The 20,426-nt window shown below is 40.0% G+C and overlaps 1 protein-coding gene across 1 annotated transcript in view; it reads right to left on the minus strand.

The window, feature by feature from the left end:
* Positions 1 to 720: 720 nt before the first annotated feature.
* The window catches only part of MCM9 (minichromosome maintenance 9 homologous recombination repair factor), a 131,001-nt gene continuing 111,295 nt past the window's right edge, over positions 721 to 20,426 (minus strand). The window contains exons 9-13 of the mRNA XM_032157804.3: positions 16,488 to 16,690; positions 15,375 to 15,578; positions 14,232 to 14,314; positions 13,597 to 13,742; positions 721 to 3,755 (exon numbers count right to left, since the gene is read on the minus strand). Coding sequence (XP_032013695.1) covers positions 2,288 to 3,755; positions 13,597 to 13,742; positions 14,232 to 14,314; positions 15,375 to 15,578; positions 16,488 to 16,690 — 2,104 coding nt within the window. The 3' untranslated portion in view covers positions 721 to 2,287. The remainder of the gene's footprint in view (positions 3,756 to 13,596; positions 13,743 to 14,231; positions 14,315 to 15,374; positions 15,579 to 16,487; positions 16,691 to 20,426) is intronic.

A 20,426-nucleotide genomic window follows, 5' to 3' on the forward strand; every position in this document is an offset into this window, starting at 1 on the left:
TTCAGATAAGGGATATTCAATATGTACTGGGTATTTTATTTCTTCTAATAATTATATCTGTTTAAAATATTTAGGTATGTAGTTATTTCTATCTGGGTAAGTACCAAAGAATAAACATATGGAACTGGTAATTTGGCCAAATCTTGACAGAAGGTACTAAAATGGAAAATGGATTGATTAGCACAAAATAATAGGATGCATGGTGGGCACAAATTATAACCAGGTAGAAGGTGGCATCGGCAGTCATACACAATGACCAGGCAAGAAAGACAATTCAACATGTAATTTAAAATATGAATTACTCAGTGTCCTAAAGAGACAAGGTAATTATGAAAATTAAATCTCTCATTACTAAAAATGAAACCTCTAAAACCAAAAGTCCCAATAAAGAATACAAATATTTTAAATAACATAACAGATCAAAATACCCCAATGACATGCCAATAGGTTAGGTACTGTCAGCCATGCGAAACCTAATACATAATTACTGCAAAAGATACCAAGTTTCAAAGACAAAAATTCATAAGAAATGGACTTAAAAATTTACCATTAAAAAAAGTCAGCTCCACACTATGGCTTAGGTTTGAGTCATCTTCATCTAAATAATCAGACCACGCCCAGATCAAGGTTCAACTGGTCAAAAACCCATTTCCATTCCTTTTCCTTTAGTTCTAGTAAGAACCCTGAAACCCAGGAAGGCAATAAAATGGAAAGATTAGGAATATATTAAGAATCATAGTATATTGGGAAGTTATTAAACAGGTACAGAGATAATAAATTTTATAATCATTGTTTATACATGTCTTTTATCAGCTGCTTAAGGTGTTTCAAACTTCAGAGAATGGTACTCATTATGGCCAATCATTTCAAGACTCAGCCACACTAAATCTGTACTCACAGTTTAAAATTTTTCAGAAAATTTTATTAGTGAATTTTAGAATGTTTCAATGCTTAAGAAAAATTGGATTTTCTAAATTTGTTTTCAATGCATGAACTGAATGAAGTGAAAATTAAACAAAATACATATAGTTTTGAGTATTCTATGTCCAAAAGTCCCTTTGACAATTAAACAATCAGTTTACAAATTCACACTTCAGAAGAGAAAGTCCATAATTAAAGAATCCTAACAACCCTTATTAGAATCCAAAGGAATAAGTGATTTTAAAAGCACATAGAGAGACAAAGCTTGAGGTTATCTATTCTTACCAAAAACAGTACATAATTTCCTTGGTTTTCAAGACAAGTGAATCACAACTTAGTAGGAATCACATTTCCATATTAACCATCTGGGCAGATGAGACATGATGTTTGATTGAGACTACCACATACTCTCTCTTCTTCATTTATTTTATTTTTAGAGACAGGATCTCGCTCTGTCACCCAGGCTGGAATACAGTGGTGTGACCACAGCTCACTGTAACCTTGAACTCCTGGGCTTAAGCAATCATCCTGCCTCAGCCTTCCGAGTAGCTAGGACTACAAGAGTGAGCCACTGTGCCTGGCCCATACTCTCTCTTCTTCTAATCATAGTATTTTACTTGGTTGAAGGTAGGTCCCCAAGAGAAAAAAGAATCTGAAGCACAAAATGTTGGCTCAAGAAAGAAAGGACAACTCAGAAGGTCAGTACTTCAGAAAGGTACTGTTGACCAGCTGCCAGATCTTTAAGAACATCATGGAATTGTAAAGATACCTCCCAAAGAAAGAAAAGCATTAGTCACATTTAACCTGATCTACACAAATCAATACAAAAATAACGCTAGAAAAATAGTCTGATTTTGGCAAATCATCCAAGTGATTATGTTCACTGTACTTAGCCCATTCCAGGTGAAAACACACATACACACACACACACACACACACACACACAAAAGCAGAAAAAGAGTTCATCTGCCTTGTTTAGGTTCATGAGTGCTACCTTCTTGGCATTTGTTCCTGAGTTAATGAAAGAAGAAATTAATCTAGGGAAGAACCTCTCCCCCTTAAAAACAAAACAAAACAAAAAACAGAAACAGCTTCAGGAACAGGAATACAAGTACTCCATTTGTAAAATTAAGCACAACATAATTAATTCAGCTCAGCTGCTAGTATCACACAGACCTCAACTGATTATACAACTTTTTAAGTCATGAAGATTAACCTGAAATTAGAAAGCCTTAAGGGGGAGCCAGTATTCAGAGTGATCCTCAATATGGCCAATCGTTCTATACATTTATAAATACCATATTGATATCTGGAAGGTCCTCTTGGAGTTGGAGAAGGTGAGATTTGACCAGAAACCTTTTCCCAATTATGACTTTTTTCTCATCTCTTCATCCCAGTCACAATCGAATGCTTCATCACCTAGTTCTGGTAAAGTGAAGAGGGATTCTTTGGAAACAATCAGTTTCTCGGTGGACCCATGAAGCTGAAAAGATTTCCTTTTACTGACAAACATTGGAGCTGTGGTTGTAGGAGGGGAGCTTGGGCCTCTCTCACCTCGGTTCTTCCTTTCAGGAGGAGGAGATTTTGATTTGGATTCCGATGGGGGAGTAAAGCAGAAGTTTGCCAATCTGGCTAATGTGCAGGCATGAACCTTGCCACTTTTATTACTGCCTGAAACCTCTTCCTTTTTGTCTCCCTCACAAGTAAGATGAGCACACCCAGTTTCGTTCCCAAGCTCTAATTCAGGCTGAATAATCCTCTTCTCAGGGGCACACATCACCTTCTCTCTTGGTCCGTGTTTCTCTGGTGGCTGCTGCGAAGCCTCTTTTGTCTCACCCTGTGGCTGATTGGAGATCCGGTTTCCTGGGGTAGATGTCAACTTTTCTGGACGCTTCCCCGGCAGGGCTGCGTCTCTTCTTGTTCTACGCTGGGAAATTTTAGGACTATGAACTGCTATTTCAGTTGCGCCAGGCGACACATGGCTGTGATCTTCAGAGTGGATCAGTTTTGACTTCTGTTTGAAAGTAAATTTTGCCAGTTTGGCCACAGGGGAACCTGGAGGCTTAACATTTTCAATTGCAGGCTCTTCCACTTGCGCAAGGGATTTCGGTCTCTTTCTTTTGGGTGAGTCCAGCATTCTGTCTGGGCTATGTATAGGAGTGGACTGAGGATGGGAAGGGACTGTGCACTGTGCAGGCACCCTGGTGCTATTTCTGCACAACTTTTGGGCCCTCTCCTTGCACAGCTTCTGCAGGTTCGTGGGGACATGATGAGTCAGTACTGAGTCTGGTTTATCAGCAGAGACTGCTGCTTCAGAATCTAGTGCTACCCTTTTTTTCTTGTTACTCTCCACATTGTCTGGCCTCCATGGAACACCTGTCTCTCCTGGTGATGGAAGCAACCCAATGTCCACTTTGCTCCTTTGGCCTGGCTCACTCTTCTCCTTACCCTGAGATACGCTGTTAGAGATCTTCGAAGCCATATTTTCTCCAGATGTTTTGGGATGAGGAGATACAAGAACAGTGTTTTTAGGTTCACTCTGATGAGCTGCCATGAAATCAAACCAATCTAAACTGTCATCTCTGTTATTTTTGTGCTCAGCTGAATGTTTCCTACTTGTTGATCTATTAGGCTTCAGATGCGGTGGGGGATCTAGAACTGGGCTTCCCTCGGGGCTGCCTCCAGGAGAGGAGATATGCGTGCTACAGTTGATTTCCTGCTGTGATGAAGTTCTAAAGTTTGATTCTTCCCCTGAACCATTTCTCAAGGATCCTGGAGTAGTCTCCACCTCCAATACCCATGGTTGGGATTGGTGCACACTCTGATTCTGTAACCTGTAGCAGAGACAAATAAATAAAACATGTCTTGAAGGGAAGAGAATTTGTGCTAACCTATTCATTTCTCTAGTCTCTGAGATACCATCTTAAAGATTTAAGTCCCACATAATTCCAAGTTAATATCAAATATAACCTCCTAGAGCAGCAGAATGAAATAATCCTTTTTTAAATCAATATACAATTTACATACTCAGATAAACACTAATTTAACCTAAAATTGTAGTAAAATAAAGAAAATGAAATCGGAGGTTTGTCTACATTTTTAGATCTCTCCAAAAGTCCAATTCATTCATTTAAGATTGTTTGAAGATCAGTGTAAAATCCTCAGCTTTATCTCTCATGTTAAATGTTCAAATACAAGACAGACCTGTTGCTACCAGCACAGTAGCTGATTGCTGACCAAATAGGTTGTTGGCTAACTTGCTTAGTAGTCAGTTTGCAGATCAAGGAACCAAAGTGAAAGAGTGGGGATTATGACGTCTCACATCTCTTTACCCAGTTGAGGTACTGAGTGCATCTGAGCAGTCACCTTCCTCGGGAGTCAAGAGTCTGTGATACTTCTGTACTGGTGCTCACACTGCCGCCTCCCGTATTCCCATTCATGGCGGACTTCCCCAGGCAACTGTGACAATCTTTCCTGCAAAGCCCAAGCATGTCTAAACATATGCACTGGGCAGCTACTCTTTTATCAATTTGATACAGAATTAAAATCTATTTTCTTTCTACGAATAAAAGATCTGTTCAGTGATAATCATTTTAAATGATTTTAAATCATTTTAAATATCTTGGGCATATTAGAAACTGAAATATTGCCAGAAGGAAAACTTTCTTGTTTTTTTTTACTTTAAGTTCTGGGATACATTTGCAGAACATGCAGGTTTGTTACATACGTATACATGTGCCATGGTGGTTTGCTGCACCTATCAACCCATCATTTAGGTTTTAAGCCCCACATGCATTAGGTATTTGTCCTAATGCTCTCCCTCCCCTTGCACCCCACCCCCCAAAAGGCTCCAGTGTGTGACATTCTCCTCCCTGTGTCGTGTTCTCATTGTTCAACTCCCACTTACGAGTGAGAACATGTGGTGTTTGGTTTCCTGTTCCTGTGTTAGTTTGCTGAGAATGATGGTTTCCAGCTTCATCCATGTCCCTGCAAAGGATATGAACTCATCCTTTTTCATGGCTGCATAGTTATTCCATGGTGTATATGTGCCACATTTTCTTTATCCAGTCTATCATTGATGGGCACTTGGGTTGGTTCCAAGTCTTTGCTATTGTAAATAGAGCTGCAATAAACATACGTATGCATGTGTCTTTACAGTAGAATGATTTATAATCCTTTGGGTATATACCCAGTAATGAGACTGCTGGTTCAAATGGTATTTCTGGTTCTAGATCCTTGAGGAATCACCATACTGTCTTCCACAATGGCTGAACTAATTTACACTCCCACCAACAATGTAGAAGCATTCCTATTTCTCCACAGCCTAGCCACCATCTGTTGTTTCCTGACTTTCTAATGATCACCATTCTAACTGGTGTAAGAGGGTATCTCATCGTGGTTTTGATTTGCATTTCTTTAATGACCAGTGATGATGAGCTTTTTTTCATGTTTGTTGGCTGCATGAATGTCTTCTTTTGGGAAGTGTCTGTTCATATCCTTCACTCAGTTTTTAATGGCTTTTTTTCTTGTAAATTTGTTTAAGTTCCTTGTAGATTCTAGATATTAGCCCTTTGTCAGATGGATAGATTGTAAAAATTTTCTCACATTCTGTAAGTTGCCTGTTCACTCTGATGATAGTTTATTTGGCTGAGCTGAAGCTGTTTAGTTTAATTAGATCCCATTTGTCAATTTTAGCTTTTGTTGCCATTGCTTTTGGTATTTTAGTCATGAAGTCTTTGCCCATGCCTATGTCCTCAATGGTATTGCCTAGGTTTTCTTCTAGGGTTTTTATGGTTTTAGGTTTAAAATTCAAGTCTTTAATCCAACTTGAGTTAATTTTTTGTATAAGGTATAAGGAGGGGGGTCCAGTTTCTGTTTTCTGCATATGGCTAACCAGTTTTCCCAGCACCATTTATTAAATAGGGAATCCTTTCCCCCTTGCTTATTTTTGTGAGGTTTGTGGAAGATCAGATGGTTGTAGATGTGTGGTGTTATTTCTGAGGCCTCTGTTCTGTTTCATTGGTCTATGTATCTGTTTTGGTACCAGTACCATGCTGTTTTGGTTACTGTAGCCTGCAGTATAGTTTGAAGTCAGGAAGCGTGATGCCTCCAGCTTTGTTCTTTTTGCTTAGGATTATCATGGCTATACAGGCTCTATTTTGTTTCCATATGAAATTTAAAGTAGTTTTTCCCAGTTCTGTGAAGAAAGTCAACGGTAGCTTGATGGGAATAGCACTGAATCTATAAAAATTACTTTAAGCAGTATAGCTATTTTCACAATATTGATTCACCCTATCCATGAAAATGGAATGTTTTTCCATTTGTTTCTGTCCTCTCTTATTTCCTTGAGCAGTGGTTTCTAGTTCTCCTTGAAGAAGTCCTTCACGTCCCATGTAAGTTGTATTCCTAGGCATTTTATTTTCTTTGTAGCAATTGTGAATGGAAGTTCACCGATGATTCGGCTCTCTGTTTGTCTATTATTGGTGTATAGAAATGCTTGTGATTGGTGTACACTGATTTTGTATCCTGAAACTTTGCTGAAGTTATCAGCTTAAGGAGTTTTTGGGTGAGGCGATGGGGTTTTCTAAATATACAATCATGTCATCTGCAAACAGAGACAATTTAGCTTCCTCTCTTCCTATATGAATATCCTTTATTTCCTTCTCTTGCCTGATTGCTCTGGCCAGAACTTCCAATACTATGTTGACTAGGAGTGGTGAGAGAGGGCATCCTTGTCTTGTGCCAGTTTTCAAGGGGAATGCTTCCAGCTTTTGCCCATTCAGTATGACATTGGCTGTGGGTTTGTCATAAATAGCTCTTATTATTTTGAGATACTTTCCATCAACACTTAGTTTATTGAGAGTTTTTAGCACGAAGGGGTGTTGAATTTTATCAAAGGCGTTTTCTGCATCTATTAAGATAATCATGTGGGTTTTGTTGCTGGTTCTGTTTATGTGATGGATTACGTTTGTTGATTTGTGTATGCTGAACCAGCCTTGCATCCCAGAGATGAAGCTGACTTGAACATGGTGGATAAGCTTTTTGATGTGCTGCTGTATTCAGTTTGCCAGTATTTTACTGAGGATTTTCACATCAATGTTCATCAGGGATACTGGCCCAAAATTTTCTTTTTTATTGTCTCTCTGCCAGTTTTTGGAATCAGGATGATGCTGGCCTCACAAAATGACTTAGTGGGGAGTCCCTCTTTTTCTATTGTTTGTAATAGTTTCAGAAGGAATGATACCAGCTCCTCTTTGTACCTCTGGTAGAATTTGGCTGTGAATATGTCTGGTCCTGGACTTTTTTTGGTTGGTAGGCTATTAATTACTGCCTCACTTTCAGAACTTGTTATTGGTGTATTCAGGGATTCAACTTCTTCCTGGTTTAGTCTTGGGAGGGTGAATGTGTCCAGAAATTTATCCATTTCTTCTAGATTTTCTAATTTATCTGCATAGAGTTGATTATAGTATTCTCTGATGGTAGTTTGTATTTCTGTGGGATCAGCTGTGATATCCCCTTTATCATTTTTTATTGTGTCTATTTGATTCTTCTCTCTTTTCTGCTTCATTAGTATGGCTAGCAGTCTATCTATTTTGTTAATCTTTTCAAAAAATCAGCTCCTGGATTCACTGATTTTTTGAAGGGTTTTTCATGTCTCTATCTCCTTCAGCTCTGCTCTGATCTTAGTTATTTCTTGTCTTCTGCTAGCTTTTGAATTTGTTTGCTCTTGCTTCTCTTTTAATTGTGATGTTAGGGTGTCGATTTTAGTTCTTTCCCTCTTTCTCCTGAGGGCATTTAGTGCTATAAATTTCCCTCTGAACACTGCTTTAGCTGTGTCCCAGAGATTCTGGTATGTTTTGTCTTTATTTTCATTGGTTTCAAATAACTTATTTATTTCTGCCTTAATTTCATTATTTACCCAGTAGTCATTCAGGAGCAGGCTGTTCGGTTTCCATGTAGTTGTGCAGTTTTGAGTGAGTTTCTTAATCCTGAGTTCTAATTTGATTGCACTGTGGTCTGAGAGACTGTGATGATTTCCATTCTTTTGCATTTCTTGAGGAATGTTTTACTTCCAATTATGTGGTCAATTTTAGAATAAGTGCTATGTGGTGCTGAGAAGAATGTATATTCTGTTCATTTGGGGTGGAGAGTTCTGTAGATATCTATTAGGTCCACTTCATCTACAGCTGAGTTCAAGTCCTGAATATCCTTGTAAATTTTCTGCCTCATGGATCTATCTAACACTGACAGTGGGGAGTTAAAGTCTCCCACTATTACTGTGTGGGAATCTAAGTTTCTTTGAAGGTCTCTAAGAACTTATTTTATGAATCTGGGTGCTCCTGTATTGGGTGCATATATATTTAGGATAGTTAGCTCTTCTTGTTACATTGATCCCTTTACCAGTATGTAGTACCCTTCTTTGTCTTTTTTGATCTTTCTTGGTTTAAAGTCTGTTTTATCAGAGACTAGGATTGCAACCCCTGCTTTTTTTTGCTTCCCATTTGCTTGGTAAATATTTCTCCATCCTTTTATTTTGAGCCAGGTGTGTCTTTGCACATAAGATGGGTCTCCTGAATACGGCACACTGATGGGTCTTGACTCTTTATCCAATTTGCCAGTCTGTGTCTTTTAATTGGAGCATTTAGCCCATTTACATTTAAGGTTAATATTGTTATGTATGAAGCTGATCCTATTATCATGATGCTATCTGGTCAATTTGCACATTAGTTGATGCAGTTTCTTCATAGCATCAATGGTCTTTACAATTTGGTATGTTTTTGCAGTGGCTGGTACCGGTTTTTCCTTTCCACATTTAGTGCTTCCTTCAGGAGCTCTTGTAAGGCAGGCCTGCTGGTTACAAAATATTTCAGCATTTGCATGTCTGTAAAGGATTTTATTTCTCCTTCACTTACGAAGCTTAGTTTGGCTGGATGTGAAATTCTGGGTTGAAAATTCTCTTAATAATTGCGAATATTGGCCCCCACTCTCTTCTGGTTTGTAGGGTTTCTGCAGAGAGATCTGTGGTTAGTCTGATGGGCTTCCCTTTGTAGGTAACCTGACCTTTCTCTCTGGCTGTCCTTAATATTTTTTCCTTCATTTCAACCTTGGTGAATCAGATGAGTATATGTCTTGGAGTTGCCCTTCTCGAAGAGTATCTTAGTGCTGTTCTCTGTGTTTCCTGAATTTGAATATTGGCTTGTCTTGCTAAGTTGTGGAAGTTCTTCTGGAAAATATCCAAGTGTGTTTTCCAACTTGGTTCCATTCTCCCCATCATTTTCAGGTATACCAATCAATTGTAGGTATGGTCTCTTCACACAGTCCCATATTTCTTGGAGGTTTTATTCATTCCTTTTCATTCTTTTTTCTTTTCCTAATCTTGTCTTCATGCCTTATTTCAGTAAGTTGATCTTCAATCTCTGATATCCTTTCTCCCACTTGATCGATTTGAGTACTGATACTTGTGTATGCTTCATGAAGTTCTCGTGCTGTGTTTTTCAGCTCCATCAGGTCATTTATGCTTCTTTCTAAACTGGTTATTCCAGTTAGCAGTTCCTGTAATCTTTTATCAAGGTTCTTAGCATCCTTGCCCTGGGTTAGAACATGCTCTTTTAGCTTGGAGGAGTTTGTTATTACCCACCTTCTGAAGCCTACTTCTGTCAATTCGTCAATCTCATTCTCTGTCCAGTTTTGTGCCTTTGCTGGAGAGGAGTTGCAATCATTTGGAGAAGAGGCATTCTGGTTTTTGGAATCTGGAGCATTTTTGCGCTGGTTTTTCCTCATCTTCGTGCATTTATCTACCTTTGATCTTTGAGCTGATGACCTTTGGATGGGGTTTTTGTGTGGGGGTCCTTTTTGTTGATGTTGATGTTTTCGCTTTCTGTTTGCTAGTTTTTCTTCTAATAGGCCCCTCTTCCACAAGTCTGCTGCAGTTTGCTAGAGGTCCACTCCAGACCCTGTTTGTCTGGGGTATCACCAGTGGAGGGTGCAGAACAGCAAAGATTGCTGCCTGCTCCTTCCTCTGGAAGCTTTGTCCCAGAGGGGCACCAGTCTGATGCCAGCAGAGCTCTCCTATATGAGGTGTCTGCTGAACCCTGTTGGGCGGTCTCTCTCAGTCAGGAGGCACAGGGGTCAGGGACCAACCTGAGGAGGCAGTCTGTCCCTTAGCAGAGTGTGCTGGGAGAGTCCTCCTAGTTAGGATCAGCTGCTCTCTTCAGAGCTGGCAGGCAGGAAAGTTTAAGTCTGCTGAAGCAACACCCACAGCTTCCCCTTCCCCCAGGTGGTCTGTCCCAGGGAGTTTTATCTGCAAGCCCCTGACTGGGGCTCCTTTCTTTCAGAGATGCCCTGCCCAGTGAAGAGGAATCTAGAGAAGGTATCTGGCCACAGCCACTTTGCCACACTGTGGTGGATTCCACCCAGTCCAAACCTCCTGGCCTCCTTAGCACTGTCAGAGGAAAACTGCCTACTCAAGCCTCAGTAACGGGGGACACTCCTCCCCCTACAAGCTCGATCATCCCAAGTCGACTTCAGAATGCTGTGCTGGCAGCGAGAATTTCAAGCCAGTGGTTCTTGGCTTGCTGGACTCCATGGCAGTGGGACCCACTGAGCGAGACCACTCGGCTCCCTGCCATCAGCCCCCTTTCCAGGGGAGTGAATGCTTCTGTCTCGCTGGGGTTCCAGGTGCCACTGGGGTATGAAAAAACTCCTGAAGCTAGCTCAGTGTCTGCCCAAATTGCCACCCAGTTTTGTGCTTGAAACCCAGGGCCCTGGTGGTGTAGGCTCATGAGGGAACCTCCTGATCCGTGGACTGCAAAAACCATGGGAAAAGCGTAGTATCCAGGCTGGGTAGCACAGTCCCTCACCGCTTCCCTTGGCTGGGAGAAGGAAGTCCCCTGGCTCCTTGCAAGTCCAGGGTGAGGTGACGCCCCACCCTGCTTCTGCTCGCCCTCTGTGGGCTGCACCCACTGCCTAACCAGTAGTCCCAATGCGATGAACTGTGTACCTCAGCTGGAAATGCAGAAATCACCTGTCTTCCGCGTTGGTCTTGCTGGGAGCTGCAGACCACAGCTGTTCCTATTTGGCCATCTTGCCAGATCTCATATTTTCCTTTCAAATTTCCCTTTGGTCATGAGGGAGGATGACTTCCTAATACGGATTGCAGTTCCCTAGAAGTAGGTCCTTTAGAAAGCCCTTCCTGACAACCTAGAAATGCCTTTTTCTTATAAAGTACAATATGATCTCTCTTCTATGTGCTCACTTTGAAAAGATATTATACCAGAAAGCAGATGAATAAGTTATTCTAAACTTCATGTATAATCATAGAAAATATAAGGAAATACCTTATATTTAAATATATTTAAATACATTAAAATGTTAATGGTATATATCTCTGGGAAATAAGATTACATGTGATTTTTTTGTTTTCTAATTAATTCATCACTGCTACTTTTAAAAATACAAAATAAAAACATGCGTTACCTTTATAATCAGAAAAAAAGCCCCCAAAATTATTGTAAACATATTGGGTTACATTCATTCACAGTAGGTTTGAAAATATCAATAAGCAAACCCATGTTTTGTTTTTTTTTTTGTTTTTTTTTTGAGACAGAGTCTTGCTCTGTCACCCAGGCTGGAGTGCAGTGGCAAGATCTCGGCTCACTGCAACCTCTGCCCGCCGGGGCAAACCCATGTTCGTTTTTACTAATTTGAGTTACAACCAAACAAAAACGCAAATAGCTTTCAAAATTACTACTACCTAGCATACTTTTCAGCATCGAATTAAGGTCAGGGATACCGATAATTGTTAAGTTCTATAAAAATCTCCTAAAAGATGAGAATAAGTTAGGGTAGACTAAGTTAGCCCTGTTATTTTAGTCTATTTTTTTTTTTTTTTTTTTTTGAGATGGAGTTTCACTCAATCTTGGCTCACTGCAACCTCTGCCTCTTGGGTTCAAACAATTCTCCTGCCTCAGCCTCCCGAGTAGCTGGAATTACAGGCGCCTGCCAACACACACAGGTAATTTTTGTATTTTTAGTAGAGACAGGGTTTCGCCATGTTGGCCAGGCTGGTCTTGAACTTCTGACCTCAAGTGATCTGTCCACCTTGGCCTCCCAAAGTGGTGGGATTACAGGTGTGAGCCACCGTGCCCCGCCTGCACTCTGTTTTGAGGCGGATAGAATGGCCGAGTCAGCCTGTTACCAGTATAAAGCATTTTCTGGAAGTAAAGCATGATATAACTATAAATGGTTTCATTATAATTATCTCCTTAAGGAACAGAGAACTCTTTTCAAAACAGTAAAAACCCATATGCCAGTTGAGTTTTTTCTCACTTGATAAAATTAGCGTTAGATTGTGTCTTGGAGGTAATTCACTTTCATTTGCATAGTACCTGGTTTTGTTGCTTTCAGGAGGATCAACACCAGAACGTGCCTCTACGTTATAAATAAATACCAGTAGAAAAGAACATTTTAAGGTAGAATCCTATCTTTTAGATTGTCAAATACTCTTTCATTTTTCCTTTCTTTCCCTCCAGGAGGGTCATTTTAAATTTGGGAAGTCTAACTGCCATCTTTCTAATACATAACAATGATTCTGGGCCTCACTTTTTCTCCTTTCCTGAATCCAGCATATGTCAGTTTCTGGTAGCTTGGATCAGTCAAAATGAGCAGCCTCTCCAAAAGCAAACCCAAGCCCAGGAGTGGCTTGAAAAGAATCAGCTACATCAAACCATAAACAACCCAAAGGAATAACTTTGATCTTGGCACCATGCTCTGGATCATAAAATGAGCCAGGAGACCAAAAGAAACGGGAGAATTTTACACAAAGTGCAAGTTTACTGCAGTCTGGCACCTGGCTATTAGCAGGATAATGCCCATCCCCACACTTCCCCAGGAGGGCTGTGCTGAAGTTTCAAATTTAGAAAGAAAAGGCTGCTGTGAGAAGGAAGAATTCTCAAGGATTTTTTTTTAACGTAGTCAACAGTCTCAATGTGGTCCCCAAATTCTTTGCAGCTGTTCCACTTTCTCATGTACTTCATTCACCAGACCCCGGCTTTGAGACCAACACCAGTAAGAGCTGCAGGTCAATAATTAAGCCATTCACACTGATCATGAAGACACCAAAAATGCATAAACTTGCCATTCCTCACTCCTATTTCTCAGGCCCACACTCAAAACCTAAGTCCACATATTTCGGGAGTATGCGAACATTAAAGTTTGGGCAAAATTTTTTTGGTAGAGTCCACATTCACACTAAGGCACGTGACACGTTTCTTCCCATGTGTCCTCCTTGTCTATTATTCACATTTTAATGAGTCATTAGAAAGGTAAGTTTTGAAATGTTGCTTCTGTCATTGCTGAGTTGTTATCTCAGCCAACACAATGTGTAGCAAAGACAAGCTATCCCCACCGAGCCTGTCTGAATGTCTGATACCCAGAAAAGTGAACACTAAAATGCTGGTGGAGGTGGTGTTCGCAGTCACTGAGTTTTGGAGCAGTTGATTATACAGCAGTAGAAAACTGAAACAGTCCCCTACAGATAGTATCTGCCTGTCCTACGAACTTACTGACCCAATACCTGATAGATAGATTTTTCCACTTAATGCACACTTCCTTTGTTTCACTAAATGCCAAACAAGGATGTTCCATTGTATGCCTTTCTGGGTTTTCATTCCTCACCTTTCAAGTCTTCTAAGCTCTTCACTCAAGAGGCTCTGCAGCTCTAGCTTTTCCAGAATAAGTTCGCATTGTCTCTGGTACTGCTCTCCAGGGTTTTCAGGAAAGGAAGTGTGGAGGGCATTCACACCTCCTAGCAGTGCACCTCCCTGAAGGGGTGAGAAAATACCAGGAGAGTCACCAGGCCAGCCTGCATAGCGGTAAGTACACTCTAGGGACCAGCAATCCCCTGGGGCTAAGACCGCCCTTTACACCCCTATGCTGGGTATGAAAATCACTTGGGAGGCTTTTTCAACTTTCTATAGTCACTCCCCCAGTTCTTGGTGGCAATCATTGCTCTAGGAAGCTATACTGTCACTGGTGGGCTATGAACATCCCTCGGGTGTGTTGAGGAAAAAAACAATCGAAGCCCACTACTTTACAACAATGGGCAAAAGCAACACCACCCATGCAGCAAATGTCTCCAGGACGCTGTTTCCTCTTTATTTAATCGGTTACCTTTGGATATATTTCCAGGAATTACTAGATCTAGAATATGAGCATTTTAATAACTTTTGATATGTTAATAAAGTATCCCTTTTTTTAAAAAAAGAAAGTTTGTAATTAGGATAAAAATTAGGTACACAAAATATCCTTACCTGCATTGAGGACTCCATGACTGACACTACCGTAATAGCGTCTTCCAGAGTTACAGTATCACGAAACATCAGGCGAGCATGAGCTAAGAAAACAAAACACATTTGTTTTTTAGGAATATTTGAGGTGAGAAATGTAATTCTCTAACCTCCCCCCTCACCATTTGTATTTTATGAATGAGCTATTAATAACAAAATAATTTTACTAGAACAAGCACAAAAGTCAACATTCAACTAGCTTTAAGGTTGTTTCTATAATGAGCCTAATCCTTCTGTGTAGCCCACACAATCTTGTATATTTATATGAAAAAGTACTCTGGGCTCTAGCAAAGAAACGGGCTATATAAACATACATTTAATATTCAGCAACTTTAGTCCTCACTTTCTAGTCTTTTATAAAACTACACAAAATTAAAACTCATTTTTCATATCTAACACTCCTCTTTATGATCTATGAGCTTTTCAAAGCTACCAAACAAGCAATTCTAAATTCTGAGTATTTCTTGCCCTAATATTAGCTATAAATCCTTGAAAAAAGAAAGTCCATTTGTTTTACAGTATTTTTTATTAAGCTTGTATTATTTTATTTTATTATTCAGTTCATGTGAATTCTGTTTTTAGATTTAAACAAAAGCTAAAATGTAAAAGCCAATGTTAGAAGAAAAGAATTAAGATACATGTTAGCTATATGTATATATGTAATGGGGCCAGGCATGGCATTGTCAAGTTGGTTGTTATAATGACAGGGGTGGACTGCAACTGGCAATTAATGAGCAAGAACCGGTGATGCCATATGGGAAACAATTCCAAACAAGAAACTGTCCCACTCAAAATGCTAACAGAGCTACCACTGAGAAACAAAACATCAGAAATAAGGCTTTCTAAGTCAATGGTATATTAAGTTCTAGGAGATCCCAAGATGGCACAAAGATTCCTCTTTCTTAATGACACCACATTCCAGTCAATACTCATCATCTGTCCTCAGAGGAACAGAGATCTCCTGGCTCAGAGCCTTTATTTTTAAGTGACTATGAGCACCTTAGAGTGGGGGTTATTCTCATTCAACTTTGAATACATGGTGCCAAGCCCCATGCCTTGCACACACGCAGCATTCAATACAAGCATCATTCGTTGAATGAAACAGACCTTCTGCTAATCGTATCAAGCTTTCCAACAGCCGAATGGTGGTCCGGGCAGCGTTCCGGGAATCACTCTGCCTTTGCATCTGGTAGTACCGGAGAAGAACTTGATTGCCCACATCAGACAGTGTGGGCTGCAGATTCCTTATGAGGCAGAAATAGGTTTTCATCTTTTCCATGCTCCAGAGCTTCTCTGATTTGCTTGGGTAACCTGTATGTATCAGGTGTTGGGTCAGTAAGTTCTTAGGACAGGCAAACATCTCATTTTAAGGATTTTTATAAAGTTCTGGTACTCATTTGTTAAAAGATAACCTTCATGTTTTGTGGTTATTGAAATCTAGACTCGTCTGCATAGCATATAATCAGCAGTCTTATGATCTAAGCTTAATAAAGGTAAGCTTCCTACCTTTATTAAAAATTATTCAGAATAATTCTGGTCTTCCCAGTAATCAATAATATTCGAGTACATCAGTTTTTTTTTTGAAATGGAGTCTCGCTCTGTCACCCAGGCTGGAGCACAGTGGCACAATCTCTGTTCAATGCAACCTCTACCTCCTGGGATCAAGCAATTCTCCTGCCTCAGCCTCTGCAGTAGCTGGGATTACAGGTGTGCACTACCATGCCCAGTTGATTTTTCTATTTTAGTAGCGACTGGGTTTCATCATGTTGGCTAGGCTGGTCTTGAACTCTTGACCTCAGGTGATCCACCTGTCTCAAAGTGCTGGGATTACAGGCGTGAGCCACCACGCCCGGCCTGAGTAAATCTGATTTAAAGAGAAGCCTACATTTAGAGATTTGTTTCATAATTCATTCTGGTTTTATGTGCAAGAGGTGAGCAGTAATTCTGTATCATAAGGTTGTCCCCTTTCATCATAAGGCACATATTTATAACAACTTTAGTCTCATTAGTCGCAGGTAGAGAAAGGCCCTTTTCCTTCAACTCAGTATTCTGAGGCCCCATAAGTGGCTCCTCTCACTGCTTTCTGTCTAAGCTTTTCTCTATTGCCTGGTACTACATAGCCTATCTTGGGTATTTATTTAATTTTCTTGAAAGGGAATTTCTTTTAGTTACAGCTAATCTCTCTTTGTTATTTTGAATGCTTTGTTTGTCTTTACGTACCTTTATTTTCCAAGATAAAGGAGGAAATGATACGATCCCAGTCTTCATTCTTGGTATCAAGCAAAACCAGGATCAGGTCAAATCGACTTAAGAGTGGGCTGCCGAGGGCAATGTTCACAGACACGGACTCCTGGGGGTCGTACTGGCCTTTGGGGTTCGTTGCTGCCAGGATGGTGGTCCTTGTATTCAGCTTGCACACGAGGCTGCCAAGAGAGACAGTACAATTGACTGATTGTGAGGTTCAGATAAAATGCAAGATTACAGCTGTTAATAAAATGGGGCTGCTCTTGCACCTTGAAAATCTACGAACTCCTATGAAAGAAAATGTAGAATGACAGAAGGAGATATCACAAACATCAACTTCCAACAAAGTATACTGAAACTATTCTATCTTAAAGAGAAGTAACCGTTCAATAAACACTTTTTATGCCCCTGCTATGAGGAGACCCCTCTGCTAAGTGCTAAGAAGTATCCAAATTAAACCAAACTCTTCTTAAGGGGCTTGCAATCTACTAGCTATAATGTAACACAAGGCAGAATATGGTTAAGTTCTAAAAGAATAAAGTTCCCAGGGGAAATAGGGATGATGTGTATTCGTCTATGTGGATAGAAAAGATGAACAGAGAAGCAAGCACTGTGAAGCAACTTTTGAACTGAGCCTTTCAAGACCTCTGGACATTTTTAGGTGGAGAAAGACATGCATTTGCAGAGGGGGTGAGGGTAGAGTGAGGATGACTCTGGAGAATAGTGAGTGGTTGAGGCAAAAACTTTGTGTATTCATTCATTTTGTTTTGATTTTTTTTCTAAACATGAAAGAAACAAAAAAGAGAGAAAGAGGGAGGGAAAGGAAATCAGAAAATATAAGGATTGATTTGGCATTGAGTTTCTGAGGAGCCATTGTGAAGGGAAGTCTGATGAGGACTGGGTTGGTGGGTGGGTTGGACAGGAAAGGACTGTGGACAGGAGGCAGGGTAGGGCTCTAGTACAATGGTCCAGTAGAGGGACAAGGTAGTCCTAAATGGAGCGTAGCAGAATAGGGATGGATGTGACATAACTTAGATATTGTTTTTAAACTAATTAATGATGGGCTAGTTCTCAAAATAATGTGACATATTCATTGGCAATAACAAATGTAAAAATTTGAATCTGTAAATTTGTATGCTGTGCACTTGATGCCCATTTTTAGTTATAGTGGGATGTCTGCCTCCCAAGTCACAGCCCTATGACATCAGCAACATGTGTTACATTTGTTAATCCCTGATCTATTTCTAGCTAGCAGCTACTTCATTCCCTGAGGCTGAAAATGTTTGAGAATCTTTATTTGTGGCAAGTGGCACAAGAAGACACTCATTAAATAAATAAGAGAAAGATAAACGAGGCATTTTTACCAAAAACTAAATTCCCTTTTAAAAAATTAGTGACAAGGAAAAATTCTGGACACTCCACATCTTATAATTTATGTGTCAAAATGGCTTTTGTAAAGACAGTTGTTTAGAACTTAGAATATAATTTGCCATAGAACAATGTAATAAGCGGTTCCTAAGTAACCCACAAAAGCACATTTAACCCACACTGAAGAGAGACTATTTGCATTTCTTATTTAAAAATGTCCACAACACTGGCAATGAAACAAAATACAATTGCATATGACATAATTTTTACAAAATTATTTTTAATGCTAGGTCAAATGAATTGTTCATTCATCCTCTCTCTGACCAACCAATATTTATAGACCATTTCCTTTGTGCAAAAAGCTGTACTGAGAATCCAAAAAGGTATACATCTGATCTCCGCCGCCAACTAGCTTACAACAGAACTGCTGGGGAAAGAAGAGGTGGAGCAGAGTGCCTGCCAGATCATAAGTGTGCAAGGAGTGCTGGTGTCAGTATCAGCATTAGTATCAGCAGGGAGAAACTTCGGTGGGGACACCTGGAGATCTATAGGGGATATAATTGGAAAGTTTTCCAACGTATGAGAAGAAAAATGAACAAAGACAGAAAGAAGGTGGTAAATTATGCCTGAGGTAACTGGGGGAATTAATTTTTCCATTAGAAAAGCTTAAGCTTAAGAATCATGCTGGTGGATCGCCAGAGCTCAGGAGTTTGAGACCAGCCTGGGCAACATGGTGAAACCCCATCCCTACTAAAAATATAAAAAATAGCCGGCACAGTGGTACACACCTGTGGTTCCAGCTGCTTAGGAGGCTGAGTTGGGAGAATCACTTGAGCCTGGGAGGTAGAGGCTGCAGTGAGCCGAGATTGTGCCATTGCACTCACAAAGCAAGAGACCATCTCAAAAAAAAAAAAAGTTGGGGGTGGGGGGGAACTAACAAAAATTTGTATGCAAAGAAAAAAGGCTGTCTGAGGTGAAGTCAGCAGAAATAGGAGCAAGGAAAATACGGGAGTGGGCAGAGGAAGAGGAGATTATGAGAGATAAGTCAGGCAGATCCCTGTAGCAAAGGGGGAGGATGAAGACAGTGCCAGGACAGACAGGGTGGTCTCTGGGCATTTGAAAGTGGGGAAGACCATATGTAAACCTGGTGGGTACAGACCTGTGATACAAACATTTTTTTTAAAAACTAAATGGGGCTTTAGAAAACAAACACAAATACATACATAGTTTAATCCTAAGTACACTGTGCGTAGTAGTGGCTCACTACATACTTAAATGAATGAATTCATAGACTGTAAGGTAACTCATTTTTCTATCCCATATGAACTCTACCTTCTTCAACAATATTAATAAAAATAACTACATTTTTAATATCAAGCAAGCACTGCATTAGGTTTACAAAGATCATCCCTAATCACAGCAACCTGAAGGGTAGGTGCTATTATCACAAACTTAGAAATAAGGAAACTATAAGTTCAGAAATATTAACTTCCCCAAGGTTACACTGAGAGGAGCAGAGCTGAGATTCGAACCTAGGTCTGCTGGGCTCCAAAATCAATGCTCTTTTACTTCTAGACTGCCGATTCTGCCTGGGATTTTGGGCATCAATTTATTTGCCTTACTTTATATATATATATATATATATTTTTTTTTTTTTTTTAAGAGACATGGTCTCACTCTGTTCCCCAGGCTGTAGTGCAGTGGAGCAATTACAGCTCACTACAGCCTCAAACTCCTGGGCTCAAGTGATCCTTCTGTCTCTACCTCCCAAGTAGCTAGGATTACAGGTGTACATCATCATGCCCAGCTGATTTTCAGAAAATTTTTTGTGGAGATGGAATCTTGTATGTTGCCCAGGCTGGTCTTGAACTCCTGGCCCCAAGAATCCTCCCGCCTTGGCCTCCCAAAGTGCTGGGATTACAAGTGTGAGCCACCATGCTCAGCCTATTTTTGTCCTACTAAATGTGGTCTTCCTTGAGAGACTGTGATTTATTGTTATAATCCTCACACTGCCTGGTACATAGTAAATGCTTAATAAATGTACATAATTTAAATGATAAATAAAAATAAATCTTTACTTAGTTCAGTATTTCTGAAATTCAGAATTATTCTACATTTACAGGCTTTGTCATAAAAGGATGCTGATACATATTTCTTTCGTATTAAACTTCAAGAAGACATTCCAGTTTCTGAAAAAGCTACTTTTACATTTATTTAATCCACACATTTAAATGTCCTACAAACATAGTAGTAACTGTTCTACTAATAACTTGTGTAACCTAACATTGTAAAGTTATTTTTACCAGTAAAGACCCTTAAGAAAGTGCCCTTGTTTTTGTGAAGGTCTCCCATTACTCCCTTTACGGGATGATCCTCATCTTTATTTATGGCTTTGATCACCACCTATTAGCTGGTACTTCCGAATTTATCGCCAGCCTGTGGCACCAGGTGCTATATGTTCACCAAACCTTGTTTTCTTTTCCTCCTGGGAATAGAGCAAGACTGTATTTCCTATTCCCATTACAGTTATGGGCTATGATACCAAGT

Source organism: Hylobates moloch, unplaced genomic scaffold (genome assembly GCF_009828535.3).
Source record: "Hylobates moloch isolate HMO894 unplaced genomic scaffold, HMol_V3 SCAFFOLD_2, whole genome shotgun sequence".
Classification (NCBI taxonomy): Eukaryota; Metazoa; Chordata; class Mammalia; order Primates; family Hylobatidae; genus Hylobates; species Hylobates moloch.